Source organism: Typopeltis vanoorti, chromosome 12 (genome assembly GCF_054136105.1).
Source record: "Typopeltis vanoorti isolate ZY-2024b chromosome 12, IOZ_Tvanoo_1.0, whole genome shotgun sequence".
NCBI classification, from domain to species: Eukaryota; Metazoa; Arthropoda; class Arachnida; order Uropygi; family Thelyphonidae; genus Typopeltis; species Typopeltis vanoorti.
In genome coordinates this window covers 60381020-60403390 of record NC_143560.1, presented here as the reverse complement: position 1 = coordinate 60403390, position 22371 = coordinate 60381020, and the positions used below count along the sequence as shown (strand labels likewise).

The window sequence follows — 22371 nt, the reverse complement described above, 5'->3', positions numbered from 1 at the left end:
AGTCGTGACGATGGGACAGGTGGTCTGCAGGCAGACTTAAATTAATCTTCATCATCATCATACATATCAAGGATTTAGGCCTAGCATGGCCTGTTCCGGCCTTAGAAGTCATTGTTGAATCGTTTAAGAGGACGTCCTGTTTTCTTTTTCCTAATGGCTTGTACTGTAAGGCTTGTTTTGGTAATCTTTCTGTTTTCATTCTTTGAACGTGTTCCATCCATTTATGTTTATATTTTTTAATTTTTTCTATTACTGGTTCTTGGTTTAATTCTTTCATAATATCTTCGTTTCTTTTGTGATCAAATAGGGTATACTTTGCAGTTTTTCTCATAAACTTCATTTCTGCTGTTGTTAATCTTTGTTTGTCTTTTTGTTTTATTGTCCAGATTTCACTTCCATACATATATTGTATACTTTTAGCCTGGTTTGTTTTTGAACTAGGTTTGGTTTAAATATAGAGTTAATTACACCTATTATTTTTAAATATTTTGCAATTTTTATGTTTATATCTTTTTCATTTGCATATGTGATCATACATCCTAGATAGTTAAATGAATTCACCTGTTCTAAGATCTTGTTATCTATTACTATTTTAGTTCTTGCTGGATCTTGTCCTTTAAAGGCCATAGTTTTTGATTTTTCCGTTGATATTATCATACCATAATCTTTGGATATCTCATTTAGATTTAAAATAGCTTTCTGTAAGTTATCTTCAGAATTTGTAATTATTATTTGGTCGTCTGCAAAGAGTAGAGTGTTTAAGTTAACTGTTTATAAATTAATTAAATATATATATTTTTTAATTATCCAAACAAATTAAACTTGAATAAGTAAAAATTATTGAAATCAAATGGAGACTTAACAAAAATAGCATCAGAATGTTCAAACGCAGAAGCAATGAAACTATATTGTTGTTCACTTAACTCTTCTTTTATTACTTTTCATTCTGGCACTACAATAATTTGTAGCAGCAGAATGATGAATAATAAGAGGGGTGAAGTGAACAACAATATAGTTTTATTGTTTCCGTCTTCCCTTGCTGTTTTGTCAGATTTGAAGTGAACATGTGTTATCCACATTTCAACCAATTGCTTGTTGTTTATTGATTTTTATTACTGAAGGTTTTCCTCCTTCAACCAAGGCTCAGTATACCTTCAGAAGTGCTAAATGATACTTGGACAAAGTGTGTCGTGAGTTAACCCCAGTATTTATATATTTTTCGGAACCGTTTTTTAATAATGGAAAAGTGGCTTAGAACTAGGACTGAAAAGAAGAGCAAATGAAACAGGTGATGCTAACCCTAATGTGATACACGTGTTGTAACGGTGAGTAAATCTGATACTATTAAAGTAGAAGAAACAAGCAGTTCAAAGAAAAAATACAGTAGGAAATATAACAGTTCATATTTAGAATTCGGGTTTACTTGGTGTGGAGATGAAAGTGAACAGAAGCCTCAATGTGTTTTGTGTTATGAAATGTTGTCGAACGAGTGCATGAAACCTGCGAAAATCCGACATTTAGAAACTAAACATTGTGATTTAAAAAAATAAGCAAATTGAAAAAAAAAAAGCCAATTTCAGCGACACTTAGCATCTTTCCCATGATTTAATCATGGAAAAGATGTAGTTTCGGCCATGGATTCGATTAATAACAATGCACTGGAAGCTTCTATCTCTTAAGTTTGCACATAGTGAAAACAGGGAAACCTCATTCTATCAAGGAAATTTTACTACTCCCAGCTATAAATGATGTGGTAAAAACTATGTTTGGCAACAAGTTACTAAAAGATGTTGATTTGACTCTTTTTCAGTGACATTGTAGTTCTCAGAATTAATGATATGGCAGGTGACGTAGATTCTCAGTTAATCGAAAGAATTAAGAAGAGCCCTTATGTGTTACAAATAGACGAGACTACTGGTGTCACAGATGATGGGCAGTTAACATGCTATGTAAGATATGTGCATGATAACAATATTCATGATGATATTCTGTTTTGTAGAACTTTTGTCATCCCGAACAATTGGAGAAGAAATATTTCACACTCTCGATAATTACATAATACACAAAAGGATCCACTGGGGAAAATACATGGGCTTCTGTTCAGATGGAGCTCGAACCCTTACAGGCAGGCATAGTTGGGGGGTTGTTTCTATGGTCAAGGAAGTGGCTCCGGATATGAATCGGGTATATTGTTTCATACATAGGGGATGCCACCAGAATTTAAAACTGTGCTATACAATGCTATAAAGCTAGTTGATTTTTATTAAGACTCGACTGCTAAATAACAGGTTGTTTTCAGTATTCTGTGATGAAATGGACAGTGATTATATACGACCTTTGCTTCATTCTGAAATTCGGTGGATTTCCAGGACAAAGTAACAAACATTTCAATTAAGACACAAAGTTTTAGTGTTTGTAAATGAACATAATTCTAATTTTGCATCATTCCTTGTTGACAAAGCATGGTTATCAACACTATCCTATCTTTCAGACATTTTTTTCGAAATTAAATGAACTAAATCTCTCCCTTCAGGGAAATTCTTTAACTGTTCTTGAAGTCTACGACAAAATAAAGGCATTTGAGAAAGAGAGAAAAAAAACTGGTGTTGTGCATTAGTTATGTAAAAAACAGATAATTTGCACCTTTTCCAACATTGGAATCCTTTTTTAGTGGAAAATTATCTTTTTGTTAATTCTGAGTTTCTGGAAAGGGTTTGTGACCACCTCAAAACACTGGAACAGAATTTTGAAACATATTTTCCGAATAACTTTTATAAGAAATTTCTGTGGGATCAAGATGTATTTCAGATTTATAGTCATGAGAATAACCTTTCGTTATTGAAAAAAGAACAGTTAATTGAGCTCCCAAGCGACAATGGGCTTAAAATGCAATACCGTGATTGGTTTGGCTCGATTCTGGATCTCGCCTTCAGTGAGAAGTGAATTTCCCGAATTATCTGAAGAAGCACTGAAAATCGTCATGCAGTTTTCTACAACCTATCTTTGTGAGAAAGGATTTTCATCTCTCCTTCAAATAAAAATAAAATGCATAAATCGTCTTGGTGTGTGTGTGTGTGTGTGTGCGTGCGTGCGTGCGTGCGCGCGCGCCGATCTTCGACTGAAGTTGACCAATATTCAGTCAGATATCCAGCAACTCTGCAAATCCGAGAAGCTGAACCATCTCATTAAAAGTAAGTAGTAACATAATTATATCATATTATTTATTTGGACTACAGTTTCCGATTATTCTCGTTACTGGTCTTGGAATTAATCCATTTCCAAAATCGGGGATGAAAAGACAGTTACACAAAGTGACGTCACGGTGAGGCTCAGCTCTGCTGGTGAGGAGGATAGCTGCCTGCGTCCTTTAGTGAAGTTCCGTACCTTGTGCAGTCACTTGTGGGAATATGCCGCTGAGCACACCGAATCTGTTGCATGCAGACAACAACATCCCTACAGTCATGGATTGTACAGAAACACACACAAGAACGTAACGAATACAAGCAGCACACAGGATGGATGTAAATAAAACCACCACACGATTAATGAACCTGCTAGATTTATGATGACAACTGTTGTGCCTCTGGATAAAACAGGATAAATATAATTAAAACCACCATCATAACACGATTAGTACAAATCAAATGTGTATGGGATATGCAGCATATAGTTGCTGATGGGAAAATGCACCCAATTCGTATCGGCTGGAAGAGTGTGTGTGTGTGGGGGGGGGATTAATGGCTTTGGGGTGTTCTGAATGAAATTTTTGGGTTTTGTTTATTTTTTTTTATTTCATATCCAAACACAAGTAGTACAGTAATAAGTAAGTGGTACAACATGATTTACAACAAATTAAGATACATTACAATGAGATCAGCTTAGATTTGGTAAGTGAATTATACAGGGAATATTAATTAAATATGAATGAAAGGAAACTATACATAACTTATATACAATAAACATGGTCAAATGTTCCTCCAGTATCTTGCACAATCAACTGCTCTTTCTGTGCAGGATATAAGGTCCTCTTTTGCACAAGGTGATGGAAGAAAGGTGTTCCATTGACTGGGTTGTCCCACATTCACAATTGTCTGGGCCAGTGAGGTAGTCCCATTTGATGAGGTTTTGTTTGCAGCATCCTGTCGTCCGGAGTCTGTTGAGGCTTTTCTAAGTATTCCAGTCCAAGTGGGCACCACTTGGAAGATGTTCGGCTGTTGGAATAGCAGTATTATTTTCAGGATATAGTGCAAGCCATTGTTGAAGTCTTGTCTCTGGGAGGTTTTTAGGTGGTTCAACAGTTGTCAGGAAGCTATGTCGGGATCTTAGTCGTTGGGGTACTGCGGTCTGGCTGAACTGATGGCGTTCATCATTCATTTGTCTGCTTCTTTCATCAGCTGAGAATGCAGATCTTCGAATTGAAGGGGGGAGGGTGCAATACCAGCCAAAGTATACAGGTCTTTTAGTGGTGTTGGTTTCAGGCATCCTGTAATTAAGTGACAACTTTCATTCAATGCTGGATCAAGTTTTTCAGCATGGCAGGAGATCTGGACCATACTGGGCAGGCATATTCAGCAGAAGAATAGCAAAGGGCCAAGGCAGAAGATCTCAGTGTGCTAGGGTCTGCACCCCATTTGGAGGAGGTAAGCTTTCTTTGTATGTTGTTTCTTGCATTCACTTTTGCCTTTGTTTTTTTCTATGTGGGTTTTATATGAGAGGGGTGCGATCAAGAGTCACACCGCGGTAGATTGGGTTCCAGGAATTTCTATATTAGAGCCTTCCCAAGAAATCTGTAGCTTCCTGTTGGCTTTCTTATTGTTAAGGTGGAAAAGGCCAGTCTGGGTTTTCAGGGGGTTTGGCTTTAGTTGATTGCTGGTATAGTATGTGATTAGACTATTTAAGGCAAGTGATAGAGTAGTTTCAATGGACTTGAAATATTTTGACTGAGTAGCTATGGCAAGGTCATCAGCATAGATAAAATTTCTAGTTCCTGGAAAGATGGGGAGATCATTGACATAGATGTTGAAAAGTAATGGTGATAACACACTTCCCTGGGGGAGGCCATTTTTTTGGTGGTGCCAGCGGCTCTTCCTACCCCCAAGGTCCACGTAAAAGCATCTGTTTTCCAAGAGTGATTAGATCAGGAGAACAAGGCGATAGTCTTTAGTTATTCGGTATATTTTATTTCTGAGTGGTGTGAGATGGTTTATGGTATCATATGCTGCAGTCAGGTCTACAAAGACTATTCCTGTGGTTAGTTTTTGCTCATAACCATTTTCTATATATTGAGAGAGGTTGAGAATTTGTGATGTGCAGGATTTGCCTGGTCTAAAGCCAGCCTGCTCAGCAATAAGATGGGGTTCGATTAGGGGTTGTAGCCTATTCAAAATTAATCTTTCATAGAGTTTAAAGAGGTTGCTGAGTAGTGATATAGGTCTGTAATTTTTTTGCTTCGGTTGGAGTTTTCCCTGGTTTCAGAAAGGCCACCATTTTGGCATGCCTCCAGATAGTTGGTATCCTTAGCGTTCTGAGGCAAGTGTTGTATAGGTTTAATAACCACTCTTTAGTCCTGGTTCCAAAATGTTTAATCTGTTCATTACAGACATCATCAAGACCTGCAGATTTTCTAAGTTTTAATAGGTTTATGGCAGCGTTGAGTTTGATATATGGGTATATATATATCCAAATTTTTGGGTATATTCAGGGGGTGTCATCCATGATGGAATCCATGGATGTCAAGTTCGTATTCAGTATTATGATGAATGGAGTAAGATAAGAACAACATTTTTCCCTCGTCTTGCAACGCACTTAGCAAATGGAACAGTTTATGTCGCAGGTCGAATCAGAGAGCGTGAAGATAAAAGTTGTTGTGGAGCTTCATGAGTATGGGCAGTTGAATGGGGGATAACATATAAAATATAAAAGTTGCTGTGGATAGATGAATGGGGGATAAAAAATAAATGTCGTTGTGGGCAGATGAATGACTGTATCAGCAGGATGGTGCTGATTTCCCCATTCATTTTCCCATGGTACCAACGGTGCTAAAAATGTTGTTGTGGGGCGAGCTTAATGAGTGTGGGCAGATGAATATGGGAAAAGGACGGTGCTGATATACCCATTCATTTGCCCACAGCAAATCGGAAACTGATACCTTTATTTGTTTAATAAAAATTAAAACTTTGTTCAGTGATGATACACTTTTAATCTTTACTTTCAACTTGATTATGTTTCCATATGTATATGTAAAATGTTGTATATGTAATATGTCATCATCATCATCAAATTCCTGCCATGTACCCTCAAGGGGTGTACAGGATATGACAGTACTACATGAAAAAATTACATCATTACTAACTTCCTCTATCTACAATTTTCCTCCAAATCAGTCTGTTACTTGTCAAGACTCCAACATTATCAGATCTTATATTTCTATCGTCTAAGGCACTTTGTACCGTATCAATCCACCTATATCTTGGTCTTCCTCTGGGTCGTTTTCCTGCCAACCTGGCAGAGAACACTTGTTTTGCTAATCTTTCCTCTCCCATTCTATTTAAGTGACCATACCATCTGAGATTAGCTCTGCTAACGCATTCCTGGATGCTGACAATGTCAAGTTCTTTCCTAATATCCTCATTTTTAATATGATATTGCCATTGATGCCATCTGTTCACGCCTCTAATCTTTCTCAGGACTCTCATATCTGCAGTCTCTAGTCTTTGGTCAAGTGTTTTACTTCTGACCCAGCTCTCAGATCCATAAGTTAAAATTGGTTTGAACACAGTCTTGTATACAGCTAATTTAGTGTTCCGACTAATTTCTTTCTTATTCCATATGAATTTATTCAATTGACTTCCCACGATACCAGCTTTGCTGATTCTGTTGTCTATTTCTATATTTAGTTTACCATCTTCAGTAAAAATTGTGCCTAAGTAGCTGAAATGTTTTACTTGTTCCACAGGTTCTCCATTCACAACACATTTGATGTTTTCAATGATTCTGCCTATTTTCATTGTCTTTGTCTTTTTATTGCTGACCTTCATACCATATCTATTACAATAGCTATTCAATTTAGTCAGAGAATCTTGCAGACTTGTAGCGGATTTATTTAGAAGTATAACATCATCCGCATAAAGCAAAGAGCTGACATTAACATCTCCAATTTTGATATCAGGTTTAATACCACATTCCTTCATAATGTGATCCATATAGATAATGAATAACAGAGGGGATAATGTACATCCTTGTCTCACACCAGATTTGACATTAAACCATCTTCCCGTACTTCCTTCAATTCTAACTGCTGGCCCACAACTCAAATAAAGACTAAGTATTGCTTGATATAATGCCCCATTGACACCATACAACATATTGCTCAGAAAGATCTCACCAGTTTTGGTCTTTTTTGTTTCAGTCACCCCTATTATGTCGATCTGGTACTTATCTAATTCCTCAGCTAGCTCCATTTCTTTGCCATTCAGGCTTCTTACGTTGATAGTACCGATCTTTAACTCTGGTGATGTTGAGTTGGGGTTTGTTTTCAGATTTGTTCCAGTAGCTGACTTTTCGCTGTTCGCCCTGGTTCCCTGGCGAAAACAACGGGGGCCTTGTTTAACCGGGCGACGCCCCAGCCGGCATGAAATTTTGTCATGTTGTACCATCATTTTTTATTTTGGTTTAACCAATAAGAATACAATTTGATCGGCTAAATCCCAAATTGCCAGCCCATCCTCGTTCGTTCAGTATCAAAGTAGATACCCAACAGGGTGCACCACGAGAAGGTGAGGATTGGACATTAGGTCAGAAGCCCTGGTCGGTTCTCCGCATTCCTTTAAAGGCTATGTGGAGGTCTCCTCTCAGTTATACAGCTTTGACCCTAATATGTATATGTTGTAAATGTTGGTAATCCCCACATACATTTTTAAAAAAATTACACAACTTAGTGGTCCTTAGAATTGTTTTAAGTATTTTACTGGTCCTTAGGCTTACAAAGGTTGATAAAATGCTGCTCTAAATAATTATTTACATATATGTTCACTCTTGGTGACTTTTACATTTTCAATATTTTACAACACAAATATATATTATAAAATAATTTTAAATAGTTAATGGAAGGTTTATTTTACTTGAATAACTATTCAAGAAATACACATCAGCATATTACATGCTTCTGGATTATTAGAAGAATCATGAACAATCTACATACCAAAAAAGACTTCTAGTCCTGATGGTATCCCTCTGTGTGCTCCTGAACTAACATATGTGCTTTATCATCTATACAACCTTTTCCCCTCAGCCTGTAGCACAGATAGCAAGCTCATCTCCTATTCAAAAAAAAAAAAAAAAAAAAAAAAATAGGAGATAGTCTACCATCTACTATTGACCTGTTACTCTCACTTTCCTGCTCTCCAAAGTAATGAAAAAGGTCATCAGTGGCCACCAATGTGATATTGCTGCTCAAGATCCACAATGCAGATCTTATTTACCTTGTCCACCTCTAAACTCATGTCATGAAAACATTTGGAGAAACTGTGCTGTTGTACTTGACATTTCCAAGGCCTTTGATAGAATTTGTCATAGAGGGCTTCTTTGTAAATTGCCATCTTATATTCTGACTTCCATTCCTTTGTAATTGGGCGGCTAGTTCTCTCAAGACATTCTCTACTAATGCCTTAGTTCCTTAGTGTTCTGTTTCATTACTGACACAATTGACACCAACTCTATCCACAGATTTGTCAATTCCCATTTTCTCCTGCTCGTATGACATATTTTGCAATTTTTGAATATCCTAAGCTTTAAGGTCTTCTACAACTAATGCCCTAAACAGTGATCTCCATTCCATCTTTTAATGCGTTTTAACAACTTAGTCATCTTTACTACTTCTGAAACAATTTTGTTCTCTCTCTCACATGCACAAGACCTTCTTCCCTTTGTTCAGCTTAACAATAATTACCAGATTTATCTTCATGAACTAACGCTGACCTTTTACCTTTCCTGGCACAAACCGATGCCTCCTAGCTTCCAAAAAATTTGACATCTTTATTTTTTTTTTTCTTAAAAAGAGACATTACTTTTTAACTGTCCACTTATTTTATACAGATCCCAAATCTGCCCAATCTGTGGTGCACTAGATTTCCTTTATAAAAATTCATTCTGTCCAGAAGAGGGCAGATTTAATAACTCCTTTCTCACGTCTTCAGCTACTTTTCACATATGGTTGGCTTCTGCTTTGTGTCTTTTCTGTGGGTCCTTCCATGAAAACTATCCAGCAGAATTGGCATCTATTATACCCATCCTCCACCATTTCTACTAAGCTTACAATGAAAATTTTTCATTTTTACAACCAGCCCACGAAACCTGCTTCCCCTATTCCTTTTTCAGTCCATCTCCCTCTGTTCTCTGGAACAGCCTTCTGCAAGAAGTATTTCCTGGAGTTTCCAACCTCCAGCACTTGAAAAAGAGCAGATTCTCTCTTGCTCTCTCTCAACTGTTAGCCACACACACACACACACACACACAACCAGAGCATCAGGCTGGTTTTGCATCCTTTTGCATTCTTATGCAGAATGATTAAAAATAAAAAATTAATTTCTGAAGCTCATTACTCCAAACATTTCAGAATATCCTTTAGTTTTTATGTGACCATTACTAACACAAATTTATTTTTCTGCACTTCCTCACCATTTCTAAGCTTTTTAAATAGTTTGTAGAATATCTTGCCTGCCTTTAAAGTGTTTCCACAATATTTGTTTAGTCAATTTTGCATGTATTTCAGCAAGTCACATGTTGACTTTCATCATGATTTCTTCTTTTCTAAGACTGCTTCCTTAACTTCTTGAAACATGAAGTCCCGATTTATATATATTTATATGTTCTTACAGAGAACTTCACCACATACATCCCTGGCTGAGTCACTGTTAGCTTCAAATTCTGCTTTGGGTTTCCGAGATTTAGTTTTTTCAAACCATTTCCCCCAAGTCCATTTGACTCTCACTATAACAAACTATTCAAAAGTCCTGACTATAGCAATTATCCATTATAACAAACTGTTCCTATGATCACTATCAGTTCTCTATAGTGAATCAACCATAATATTTATATGTTTCAGTACCATTCACTTATTTTATATTACAAAGTATAATGCTAATGCTTATGTATAAAGCTAATACAGTATAGTTCATTGTTTCATGAGGTGAACTATCATATAAAACTTACAGGAAATCAGCCAATGAGGAAGGGTGTTATTAATGAAAAAAAAATTTACGAATACATGCATCCATCACATGCTCAGTACTGTGACCATAAATGATACTAGTCATGTTAAGAACTAGATTAAGAGAGATTCTATGCTTCTTTTGGAGATGTAAATTTAATAGCAAAGAAGAATGTCATTGGAAGTAACTTGATTCTCCAACACAAGGAAATTGCTGTAGTGAAGATAGACACTAGCACTTACCTAGTTTTATTTGTTTACTTATCTTAAATTATGAGTGAAAATGCATTAGAATATTTATTTTCAGAGAGATGCTCGTGGAAGTGTTACTTTCAAGATTGTTCCTAGTTATCGTACAGGTCCTCCAGCCTGTGAGGTAATTTTATTTTATTTTATTTTATTTATTTTTTTTTTTTTTTTGCAATCTTTCATAATTTCATAAAATTATTGTTAAATGTTTATTTGGTATGGCACACACAAAAAAAAAAAAACAGTAATAAACTTCGACATCCCCTTAATCTATAACATATATCATTCTAGTTATTCGGTATAGTGTTTTTTTGTTTTTTGTTTTTTGCAACATAATTGAACTGGTATTTATAATTTGCTGTTCTAATTGTGTTGTTATAAGGGAAATCAAGATAATCCAGAAGTTTTTAGAAAACCAGCTATGAAAAATAAGTCAATTTTAACAGAAATTGACAGTACCCAATTGAAAAAATACATATTATTAATAGTAATTTCTGGTAAGGTTTCAAAAATTAGCACCTTCAATGCACATTTACAAAAAAACTATGGCTGCAATAGCAATGTCCACATTATTTTTAAGTATTTGCAGAACACGATACTAGTTGTCATCATGGTGATCAAGGATCAAAGCTAGATAATTAGGAGGAAACGGCCACACTGCCTATAAAGAGATGCAGAAATATAACTGGGCTTCTGACTGAGTGTCTAATCCTCACCTTTCTATAGTGCATTACATTATGAAATATCCATATACTGAACAAATGAAAATGAGATGGCAACTGGACTTAGCTACTAACTTGTATTATATACTGACTGAAATTACAACATTAGGATAGTAAAATAAGGGAATTGGAAAAGGTTGAAAGCTATTAGAGTGGAATTTGAAGGACTTCAAGGGTAAGTAGTGAAAGGACAGGCAAAAAAGGACTGAATCAGGTAAGAAATTACATAACAATAATTAGATATCTAAAATCAGTCACAAAATAGAAGGAGATATAGTTGTAAAAATGCTGTCGATGACTGTGTTAATACAATGAGTTTTCTGGGTGCTGAAATCATAAGTTTAACCTATGTAATTGAAAAGCAGAAACGGAAAGTAAAAGAGATGGTAGTCCTGATAGGAGCAAACGATTTGTCTGATGATAAATATAATATAGGAGAGGATATGAATGGACTTTTGAAAGAAGTGATAGTGAAGAGTGGGGAAGTTAAAGTAATTAGTATATCACCTAGATATCTTCTTCTTTCGCTATGCCTTTATCCCATGTTAAATAGGGTTGGCGTTCCCATCTTTAATCTTCTTCCTCCAGGTTCTCCGGTCCAGGGCATCTTCCCAACTCCAGCCTTTCTCCCTAAGATCCTCTGCCATCTTATCCCTCCACCTGAGCTTGGGCCTGCCTCTTTTCCTCCTTCCCTCCACCTCCATGCACTATACTTGTTTACCAACATACTCCTCACTCCTCCTTTCTACATGACCGAACCACCTCAGCCTGCTTTTTTGTGCCTTCTTACTGATCGGTCCCACCTTGACGTCCCTCTGATGTAGTCATTCCTTATCCTGTCCTCCTTTGTCACACCACTCATCCATCTCAACATCCATCTTCCTCTCCTGTGCCTTTGTTATAGGCCACGTCGCCACACCATGAAGCATCGCCGGCCTCACCACCATCTTATACAGCTTTCCTGTCATCTTACAACTCACTCTCTTGTTGCACAGGACCCTGCTCATCTTCCTCCAGTTCATCCAGCCTCACGTTATTCAGTGCTGTATTTCCTCATCCAGGTCTCCATTCCTCTCGACAACCAACCCGAGGTACTTGAATTCCAATTCAAGCACAGTTAGCACCTCTTCTCCAATTTTTCTAATAATCCGACTATTTACATCCCACCATTCTTCCACATCCTCTGGTAACTTAATTTGTTTCAGTACCTTTCTTTAAACTTATTCCTTGGGCTTTCCTCTTCCAATTTCCACCACTTTATTTCTTATCTTTCCGCCACTTCTGTCTATTCATCTTTTTCCCTTTTATATTACAGTCTACCACAACCAACCTGTGCTGTCCTGCTACACTTTCTCTGTTAATCACTTCACAGTTTTTCACCTCCTTCAGATGTTTCCTATGGCACATAATATAGTCAATCTGACTCATTCTATCCCTGTTCTTATAGGTTATCAGGTGTCCAACTCTCTTCTTAAACCACATGTTAGCTATAGCCAGGTCGTAGGCCACAGCATGCTCTATGATACTTTTACCTTCTTCAATTCTTCCACCACTACTCCAACCCCCTGCACCCTTTCTTCACGTTCGGTCAAGTTCTCTCCAGAATGCCTCTTTCTCCTCCTCATCACAACCTACTTGTGGAGCGTAGCCACACACACAATCGCATCCACGCTTCCTCCAATCTCAAGCTTAACACTCATAATCCGATCGTTCTTCCAGCACACCTCACAGACTCCACCCTTCAGCTCCTTGTTGATGATGATGCCAACTCCGTTTCTTCCATTCTCATTCACCCCGCTATAAAGCAGTTTATATCCTTCAGCCAGCTCCTTTGCTTTATTGCCCTTCCACCTTGTCTCCTGCACGCACACAAGATCTTCAGCTTTCTTCTTCTCATCATGTCTGCTGTCCCCCTGCTCTTCTCATTCATCGACCCAATTCTTACTTTACACTCTCTCTTTCTGTTGGACTCGCTTCTTTAGCCAAACCCGTCCTTGGTTCGGTAGCCCAAGCCCAATTCTCACAGTCCTCGGGTGACGGAACTGCGTGTCGCTTACGGGGAACGCCCTAGCCGTTGTCGTTTCTCCGTTATCCGACATTTCGTCCCTGGTTTTGGCATGTATTTTTACAGCCGGATGCCCTTCCTGTCGCCAACCCTCCCCATTTATCTGGGCTTGGGACTGGCACTGAGATGGGCTAGTTTGCCCTACCCAGCGGCAAATTACCTAGATATGATAACATAGAATTAAGAAAGGCAATGATGACGAACAGTTTCATGCATAATCTGTATAGAAAGAATGGTTGCAAGTTTTTGAATATGTAGAATGAGTTTGAAAAAAGAAGGGATTTATTTTAGAGAGAGAGAGAGAGATGATCTACATTTGAATGTGTTTCATATCAGACATCTGGAGAACTTATTGGTACAAGACCTAACATGGAGAGACAGGAAAACTGGATGATGACAGGAGGAATGGTAACAGTCTGTGTGTAAGTTATGGATATACTTAATAATGAAGGTAATTATGATGAAAAGATGATTGTGTGTTCATCCATTTTGGACTTGAGTATATATAAGATATCTGTATAAGTATTGGATATGAACAGGAATCTGAAGTTGTAAAAAAAACTGCAAAAAAAAAAAAAAAAAAGCATGCAGTTAACTTACTCAGTCTGTTATACAAATGCCAGGATAATAAGCAACAGAGGGATTAAGTTTGTTGCTTTAGTGAATATGAATATGTAGTGGCTTCAGATTATTAGTGAAACCTTGCTCTCAGAAGCAGATGTACTAACTGGTATTGAGTGTAAAGGGTAGAGAAAACAAGATAGAAGCACGGGGAGGGGGCTAATGATATTGGATGCTTTGAGTCCAATTAGCGTAGCTAGCTCTGATTACAATATTATTAACAGTTTTACCATGCAATCCTGAGTTTGAAGCTATATGATGTGATGGTTTAACAAGATCAAATGCATGGTAGGGTGTTGCTGTGGCCTAGTGGATCAGCTGTTAGTGAAGATGATATGCATCACCAAATTAACCTAATAGAGCTTAAATGATTAATCATCATGGGTGACTTTAAATATCCAAACATTGATTGGGTAGCAGTGAAATCTTACAAAAAGAATGAAACTGAATTTATTCAGCTGTTCTGTTGCAATTTCCTGAAGCAGCATGTGACAGAAGGAACTTGAAGTCAAAGAGTAGACCTGATTATGTGGCATTTCTGCTTCCAGTTAGTAACAGTGATCATGCTATGTACTTACCTGGGAATAGGCTAAGTGTGTGGATATTCCATTTAGAAAAGGTTGCATGCTGAACTTCAAAGCAGAAAATTATGAGTAACAGAGGAGAACACTAGATTCATTCCCATGGTATCAACTGCTAGATAGCAAGAATATCAGCAGTGTATGGAAATTGTTTAAAAAATGCAATCAATGATATCAGAGTGTGTCTCTAGAGTTCAAAGAATAAGCAGGCACGGAGTGAAAAGGGTGTGTAGTCTTCTTAAACAACAGATTCTTAAGTTAAGAATTAATGGTAAGAAATACTGTGTGCATATGATGATGGTGTCATTTATGAAAATTATAAAGCTCTTATTTGTCTCAGTAGCAATGTTTTTTTATAGGTTCCAGCCGCTATATTTCTATCCCAAAAAAATAGTATTAGCATATAAACTATATACAGCTTAACTGCTGTGTTAAAGTTGTAAAAAGATCATTGTCAAAAAAAAAAAAGCTTGAAATAATCACTCAGTTGACTCTTCATTGACACTGCAGTTTTTGATGACAGCACATTTACTTTCATCAAAATCAAATTGTTATTTCACAAAAGTATATTTTTTTTCAGGTGAGTCCTTTGTAGAGAAATTGTCACTCTCATTATTGATCAGTGAGGTTCTATCATCTAATACTGACAATGGACACTGTTCATTAGCAACTTCAGCAGCATTGTTGTCAAATTTTTCTTAGCACTGTCAAACATATCACTGCATTCCTCTGAAGCTGTGTAGTTATAATCTGACTCAAGTTCAGTCAAAACACAATGTTTCTTTGGCTGTATACTTTCAGTGTACAGCCTTATTGACTTAAATGATTGTTTCCTGCTAACTATTAGTGAAACAAAGGGAAAGTTGCCAAAAGGTGGCAGTATTCCCATACCTCGGACAAAGCTCGAAATCCTACATAAATTTACAACTTTACTACAGCAGTTAAGTTGTTTATAGGCTAATGCTGTTCGGGATAGAAATATGGTGGCCGGAACAACCCTAAAACACGCCCCAACTCAATATCACCAGAGTTCAAGATCGGTACTATCAACATAAGAAGCCTGAATTTCAAAGAAATGGAGCTAGCCGAGGAATTGGATAAGTACCAGATCAATATAATAGGGGTGACTGAAACAAAAAAGGCAAAAACTGGTGAGACCTTTCTGAGCAATAAATACAAAATGTTATATTCAGGCAATGACAATCAAGGAAAAGAAGGAGTAGCCGTAGTATTCAACACTAAATACGAGGCTAATCTTCTTGAATTGCAGGCAATTTCAAGTAGATTGATGTGGGCAAATATCAGAATGGAGGAACAGGAAAATGAGACTTATTTGTGCCTATGGTCCAAAAGAAGATTCTATTAAGGTAGAAGTGGAGGAATTTTTTGAGAATTTAGAGAAAGCAATTGACACAATCAAAAATAAAAAGTTGGTCCTTGTTAGGGAACTAATTAGCAGAGTTGGAAATGATTGTCAAACATACAAAAATATTTTGGGAAAATTTTTAGAAAGATCAAAGCTAATAATAATGCCAAATACTTGTTGGATTTCTGCTCAGGACATTACTAACACCATGTTCCAACATAAAAATGTGCACAAATTCACATGGAGAATAGAAACGAGGAACAAGAAAAGTCGCATTGACTATGTTATTGTTGATAGTGATGTTTTCCCTCTGGTGCAGGACACCAGAGTGTACAGAGGATTTGAAATTGGAAGTGATCACTATTTAGTCTTGAGCAGGATAAAATTGAATTTTGTATTGAAAAGAATAACATGTAAGAATGTTTTAAAGCGAATAAAAGTTGAGCAGCTCTCAGATATGAACTGTAGACTAAAATACACAAAGATTATTGAAGGAAAAATGAAAGAGTTTGAGAACAGGAACCAAACCTTGGAGATTCAGTCCGAAGCCTTGAAGAAAACCTGATTGATTCAGCCAGAGAGACATGTTGGAGATAGTCTGCAAGGATGGAAAAATCAGATCTCTATTGTGGACACAGGAAGTTAAAGCAGCAGTGAAGGAAAAGAAGAAAGCATATCAAAAGTTCCTGTCAAATAAGTCAGCTTGTTCTCTTAGAGAATACAGAGACAAATGTAAGAAAGCTAAACAGTGTGTAAAACTAGCTAAACAAAAGTCATGGGAGGATTTTGGTAAGAACATAGAAAATAAACATCAAGAAGGTGTCAAGATGTTCTGAGGTTGTTGAAGAAGCTCAGAAATGGAGGAAAGAGTGCTGTAAAAGGAATTAGAGGTGATATGAAAACTGCTGAAAAAGATATCCTTGAAGTATGGAGTAATTACTTTAAAAAATTGCTAAATGAAACTAGCAGTGATGACAGCATAGTGATAAACACTGACCAGGCATGCAATCAGGAATACATATCTATACTTGAAGTAGAAAAAGCCATCAAAAGTCTGAAATGTGGAAAGGCAACAGGAGTAGATGATATTCAACCAGAAATGCTCAAGTATGGAGGTATAAAATTCTTCAGTGGCTGCACTGCATTGTTCAGAGGGACGAATTCCAGATGATTGGAGTAGGGCTCTCATAGTACCCATTTATAAAAAAGAGAAATAAAACTGAATGTGAGAATTACAGAGGTATTTCTCTACTGAGTGTTCCTGATAAGATTTATGTCAATATACTTGAGAAATGGTTGAGAAGGATTGTGGAAGAGCTGCTTGGTGAAGACTAAGCTGGATTCAGGACAAATAGAGGCTGTCAGGATCAGATTTTCACTTTATGACAAATAGTTGAGAAATCATGAGAATATAACAGAGATCTGTATTTAAGTTTTGTAGATCTGGAAAAATCATATGACAAGGTGCCAAGAGAGAAGCTATTCGAAAAAATACAGTTGTATGGTGTCAGTGGTGCATTATATCAAGCAATACTTAGTCTTTATTTGAGTTGTAAGTCAGCAGTTAGAATTAAAAAAAAAAAGGAGTACAGGATGATGGTTTAACCACTCCACCGGCCAAGACATCTATAGACGTCAATATTATCATGGATGTGAAGTGCATAGTAAAATCATAATATCATTGATATTACATTGAAATATATGATGGATACGAAGCGTATGAGGATGCGTATTTTATTCATAATGGCCAGTAAGGTGGTTAGTGTTAAATCTGATGTCAGACAAGGATGTACATTTTCCCCTCTGTTATTCATTATCTATATGGATCACATTATGAAACGAAGTGGTATTAAATCTGGTATCAAAATTGGAGATGTTAATGTCAACTCTTTGCTTCATATGGATGATGTTATACTTCTAAATAAATCCGCTACAAGTCTGCACGATTCCCTGACTAAATTGAATAATTGTTGTAATAGATATGGTATGAAGGTCGGCAATAACAAGACAAAGACAATGAAAATAGGCAGAAGCATTGTGAACGGAGAACCTATAGAACAAGTAAAACATTTCAACTACTTAGGCACAATTTTTAGTGAAGATGGTAAACTAAATATGGAAATAGGCAACATGATTAACAAAGTTGGTATGTTGGGAAGTCAACTGAATAAATTTATATGGAATAAGAGAGAAATCTAGTCAAAACACTAATTTCAAACCAATTTTAACTTATGGATCTGAGAACTGGTTAAGAAGTAAAACCCTTGACCAAAGACTAGAGACCGCAGATATGAAAGTCCTGAGAAAGATTAGGGGCATGAACAGATGGCATCAATGGCAATATCATATTAAAAATAAGGATATTAGGGAAAGAACTTGCCATTTTTAGCATCCAGGAATGTGTTAGCAGAGCTTATCTCAGGTGGTATGGTCACTTAAACAGAATGGGAGAGGAAAGATTAGCAAAATAAGTGTTCTCTGCCAAGTTGGAAGGAAAAAAGACCCAGAGGAATACCAAGATATAGGTGAATTGATACAATAAAAAAATGCCTTAGAAGATAGAAATACAACATCTGATAATTAGAGTTATCTTGACAGGTAACAGATTGATTTGGAGGAAAATTGTAGATAGGAAGTTAGTAATGATGTAAATTTTTTATGTAGTACTATCATATCCTGTACACTCCTTGAGGGTAATGTCAGGAATTTGATGATGATATGGTGGATATATATGTGGCTTTACTGCCATATTATATTGATTTTTGAATCCATTTAGATAAATTTCAGTGGAATAAGAAAGAATTTAGTCTATGCTAATAATATACAAGCTGATGTATGGATTTATTTTTGTTTGTTTTATTTTTTTTTTTTTTTTAATCTGCACAAAACATAGCCTTGACTGAGACAGAAACTAGCAAGTACATGCTAGTTCTACTCATTCTTATGATTCATGTTTTGAATGTAGTTACCGGCCTTTCTCCCTGATGTTCATATTACATTGGATGAAATATATCAGAGTTTTTGAATAAAATTCTCTATTTTTTCTACATGTGTAAGCTGTATAAATATGTCTAGTACATATCTTCCCTTAAAATAATTGATAAAAGAATTTCATATCATTATTCTGGCCTGATTGGCCGAGTGGTCAATGAACCTGCAGCCTTTTGGCTCTCCAGCCAAAAGGCTGCAGGTTCGAATCCAGCATTGGGCATTGATGTTTCTGATTGTCTGTGAAAATAATAGTGGTGATGATGGGCACTAGGTGCCGTTGGTGTAGATGATGATGGTAGTTGCGATTTTTTGTAGTTGGTGGATTGAGTGTGGAGAGAGAGAGAGTTGTAGAGTGGGTGTCCTCTTTCGATGAGTCCTTGCACTCCCTGGAGGTGTTATGTAATAATAATAATTAGTATTTAAGAATATGTAAGCTGAGCTCATTTAAGATGCTCATGTTCACATGTAAACAGAATGTGAGACGAAGCATTAGCAAAACAAGTATTTAAGTCAAAAATGGCAGAGAAAAGATGCAATGAAAGAAGAAGATATGAGTGGGTTGATGCAATTAGAAATGCTCTATAAGATCAAAGTGTATAAACTAATCGTGTCAGATACCTGACAAACATAGATGACTTTGAAAAACGTTGATCAGAAACTAGTCATGAACTGTTAATTGTTAAACTGTCACTTGATGAGATTATACTCATGCAAATGATATTAATGAAAAGTGTGAGCTCTACAGCATCAAGACAAGTTCATTCCGAAGAAAGGGTGACAAAACTCAGCCATTAAACTATCATTCCGTTGTACTCTCTCTCTCTCTCTCTCTCAAAAATCAGCCTTCAAACTAACTTCTTAACATGCCCACTAGGAACATGAATTCTCCCATTCGTAATCTGCAGCTGATCTCCAAGATATCACTACCACAAGCCCTGAAAGATGTGGAGAATTGATGTTTTCAAGGTATTTGAACATGTGGCATGGTAAATTTGAAAGCAATCCACTATCTTATGGTCTGCCTTCTACTCTTTGATTTGCCATTGTCCTTTCTTTCTGTTCATCTACATTGCACTGATAGATGACAGTAAATAGCCATTCTCACTGTCTCTCCTGGATACGTGGGGTGGAGGTGTGGGGAGCTTTATCTTAATCCACACTTTCTCCTGATAAATAACCTTCTATCATTTACCTCAAATCCTATCTATCCATCAGCTTTGCTGACGATGGTCTTGAAGCTTTGAACAGTGTTCAGAGTATCAGGATCTTCCATAATCAGAACCTTAAAGTCGGATCTCCTTGTTATTCTCCAGTGGGTAAGGAAAACATTGTGAACTTCAAGATTACCAAAATTCATTTAAACAAGAAAGATGTCACTTCACTCACCCCACACACACCATTTTTGATAAAAACCCAGAACTCAAAGCAAGATCAGATTTAAGAACTAGTTTTCTTTATATACTCATGACAATACTTCTCACTTGTGCCACCTTGTAATACTATTGTTACGAGGGTTATTTGAAAAGTTTGTTAAAAAAAATAAGTTGCATAACTGTTGTAATAGATATGGTATGAAGGTCAGCAATAAAAAGAAAAGACAATGAAAATAGGTAGAATCGTTGAAAATGTTAACTGTGTTTTGAACAGAGAACCTATGGAACAAGTAAAACATTTCAGCCTTAAGCATGATTTTTAGTGAAGATGGTAAATTAAATATGGAAATAGACAACAGAATCAATAAAGCTGGTATGGTAGGAAGTCAGTTGAATAAATTCATATGGAATAAAAAAGAAATTAGTTGGAACACTAAATTAGCTGTATACAAGACGCTGTTCAAGCCAGTTTTAACTTATGGATCTGAGAGTTGGGTCAGAAGTAAAACACTTGACCAAAGTCTAGAGACCGCAGATATGAAAGTCCTGAGAAAGATTAGGGATGAACAGATGGCATCAATGGCAATATCATATTAAAAATAAGGATATTAGGGAAAGATTTACATTTTTAGCATCCAGGAATGTGTTAGCAGAGCTAATCTCAGGTGGTATGGTCACTTAAACAGAATGGGAGAGGAAGTTCTGTGCCAGGTTGGCAGGAAAAAGACCCATAGGAAGACAAGTGCCTTAGATGACAGAAATATAAGATCTGATAAGGTTGGAGTCTTGACAAGTAACAGACTGATTTGGAGGAAAATTGTAGATAGGAAGTTAGTAATGATGTAAATTTTTCATGTAATACTATCATATCCTGTACAGCCCTTGAGGGTACATGTCAGGAATTTGATGATGATAGTCATTGACATTCTCATTCGAAGAAAATTTTTTTCTCACTGAGCCAGATAAGTTTGGTTACAAGAAGAAGTCACATTGGGCTGAGTTTTTAGAATACAGTGGATGTGGAACCAATCCAAACCTCAATTCATGCAGTTTTGCATTGCGACTGCCGATGTGTGGAACGGTGCATTGTCTTGATGAAAGAGCACTTTTTTATGTGCACCAATCTTGGCCCTTTTTTCTTCAGTTCTTGTTTTAAATAGTCCAACAATGACACATAATAGACTCCTGTTATTGTCTTACCCTTTTCCAAATAGTCTATCATGATAATTCCTTGGGAATTTCAGAAAACACTGACCATCACCTTTCCAGCTGAAAAAACATCTTCGCCTTTTTTCATTGTTCTTTCACTGGGTATTGTCCACTGTTTTGACTGCTCCTGGGACTCAGGTGTGTAGTGGTGGATCCAAGTTTCGTCTGTAGTCACGAATCGGTGCAAAATAAAAAAAAAAACTGCTAATTGCAATTAAACATCGCCAAACACTGCATTGAAATGTCTTTTCACATGTGTTTTTGATCAACAGTCAACAATCGCAGCACCCATCATGCACACAACTTTTTCATGTGCAATTTTTTGTGCAGGATATACACCCGTTCAGTTGAGGTGTATAATTTTCACTCAGCGGTGTTCCATATCCATACCATGGATGATTTTGTCAATCATTTCCTTCGTAGTGACCTGAGTCGGGCTTCCAGAACGCACTTCATCTTCGATGGACTTATGATATGACCACGTTTAAACGCATTTATCCAAAAATAAATCGTCTTTCATGCTGGTGCAGAGTCCCCATGAACTGCATCTAACTCGGCTTTGTAGATAAGAAATTTGTAGATACATTTATTTCAAAAAGTGGACATGGCTGTCCACTTTTTGAAATAAATGTGTTTTATCACTGCACAAAACTCGTTTTTCTCCATTTTTATGAAAAATTTGAACACGGTCATTTTAAATGTTTGCCAAACGAGAACTACGTGTTGCATGAAGCTAAAATTTTGCCAGGGGTCATGAAAAAGGTGATGATACATGCCGACACTATGAATGATCGAATTGTCGCCCTCTATTAGAAATTTACTAAACTTTTCAAACAGCCTTCGCATTATTATTATACAAGTATATCCATTGAGTCAGAAAACTCATCACATTATTCTTAGACTTAAACGCATTAGTCACAACTACCTTTGGCAACTCATTCCACTCATTCACCACCATCTAAGCAAAAAAAAAAAAAAAACTCGTCC

At 36.6% G+C, this 22371-nt stretch overlaps 1 protein-coding gene across 1 annotated transcript in view; it reads left to right on the top strand.

Annotated features, from left to right (window-relative positions):
• LOC150100826 (peripheral plasma membrane protein CASK-like) overlaps positions 1 to 22371 on the top strand; it is a 710225-nt gene that overhangs the window by 553778 nt on the left and 134076 nt on the right. Inside the window, exon 16 of the mRNA XM_090401913.1 lies at positions 10515 to 10583. Coding sequence (XP_090258039.1) covers positions 10515 to 10583 — 69 coding nt within the window. The remainder of the gene's footprint in view (positions 1 to 10514; positions 10584 to 22371) is intronic.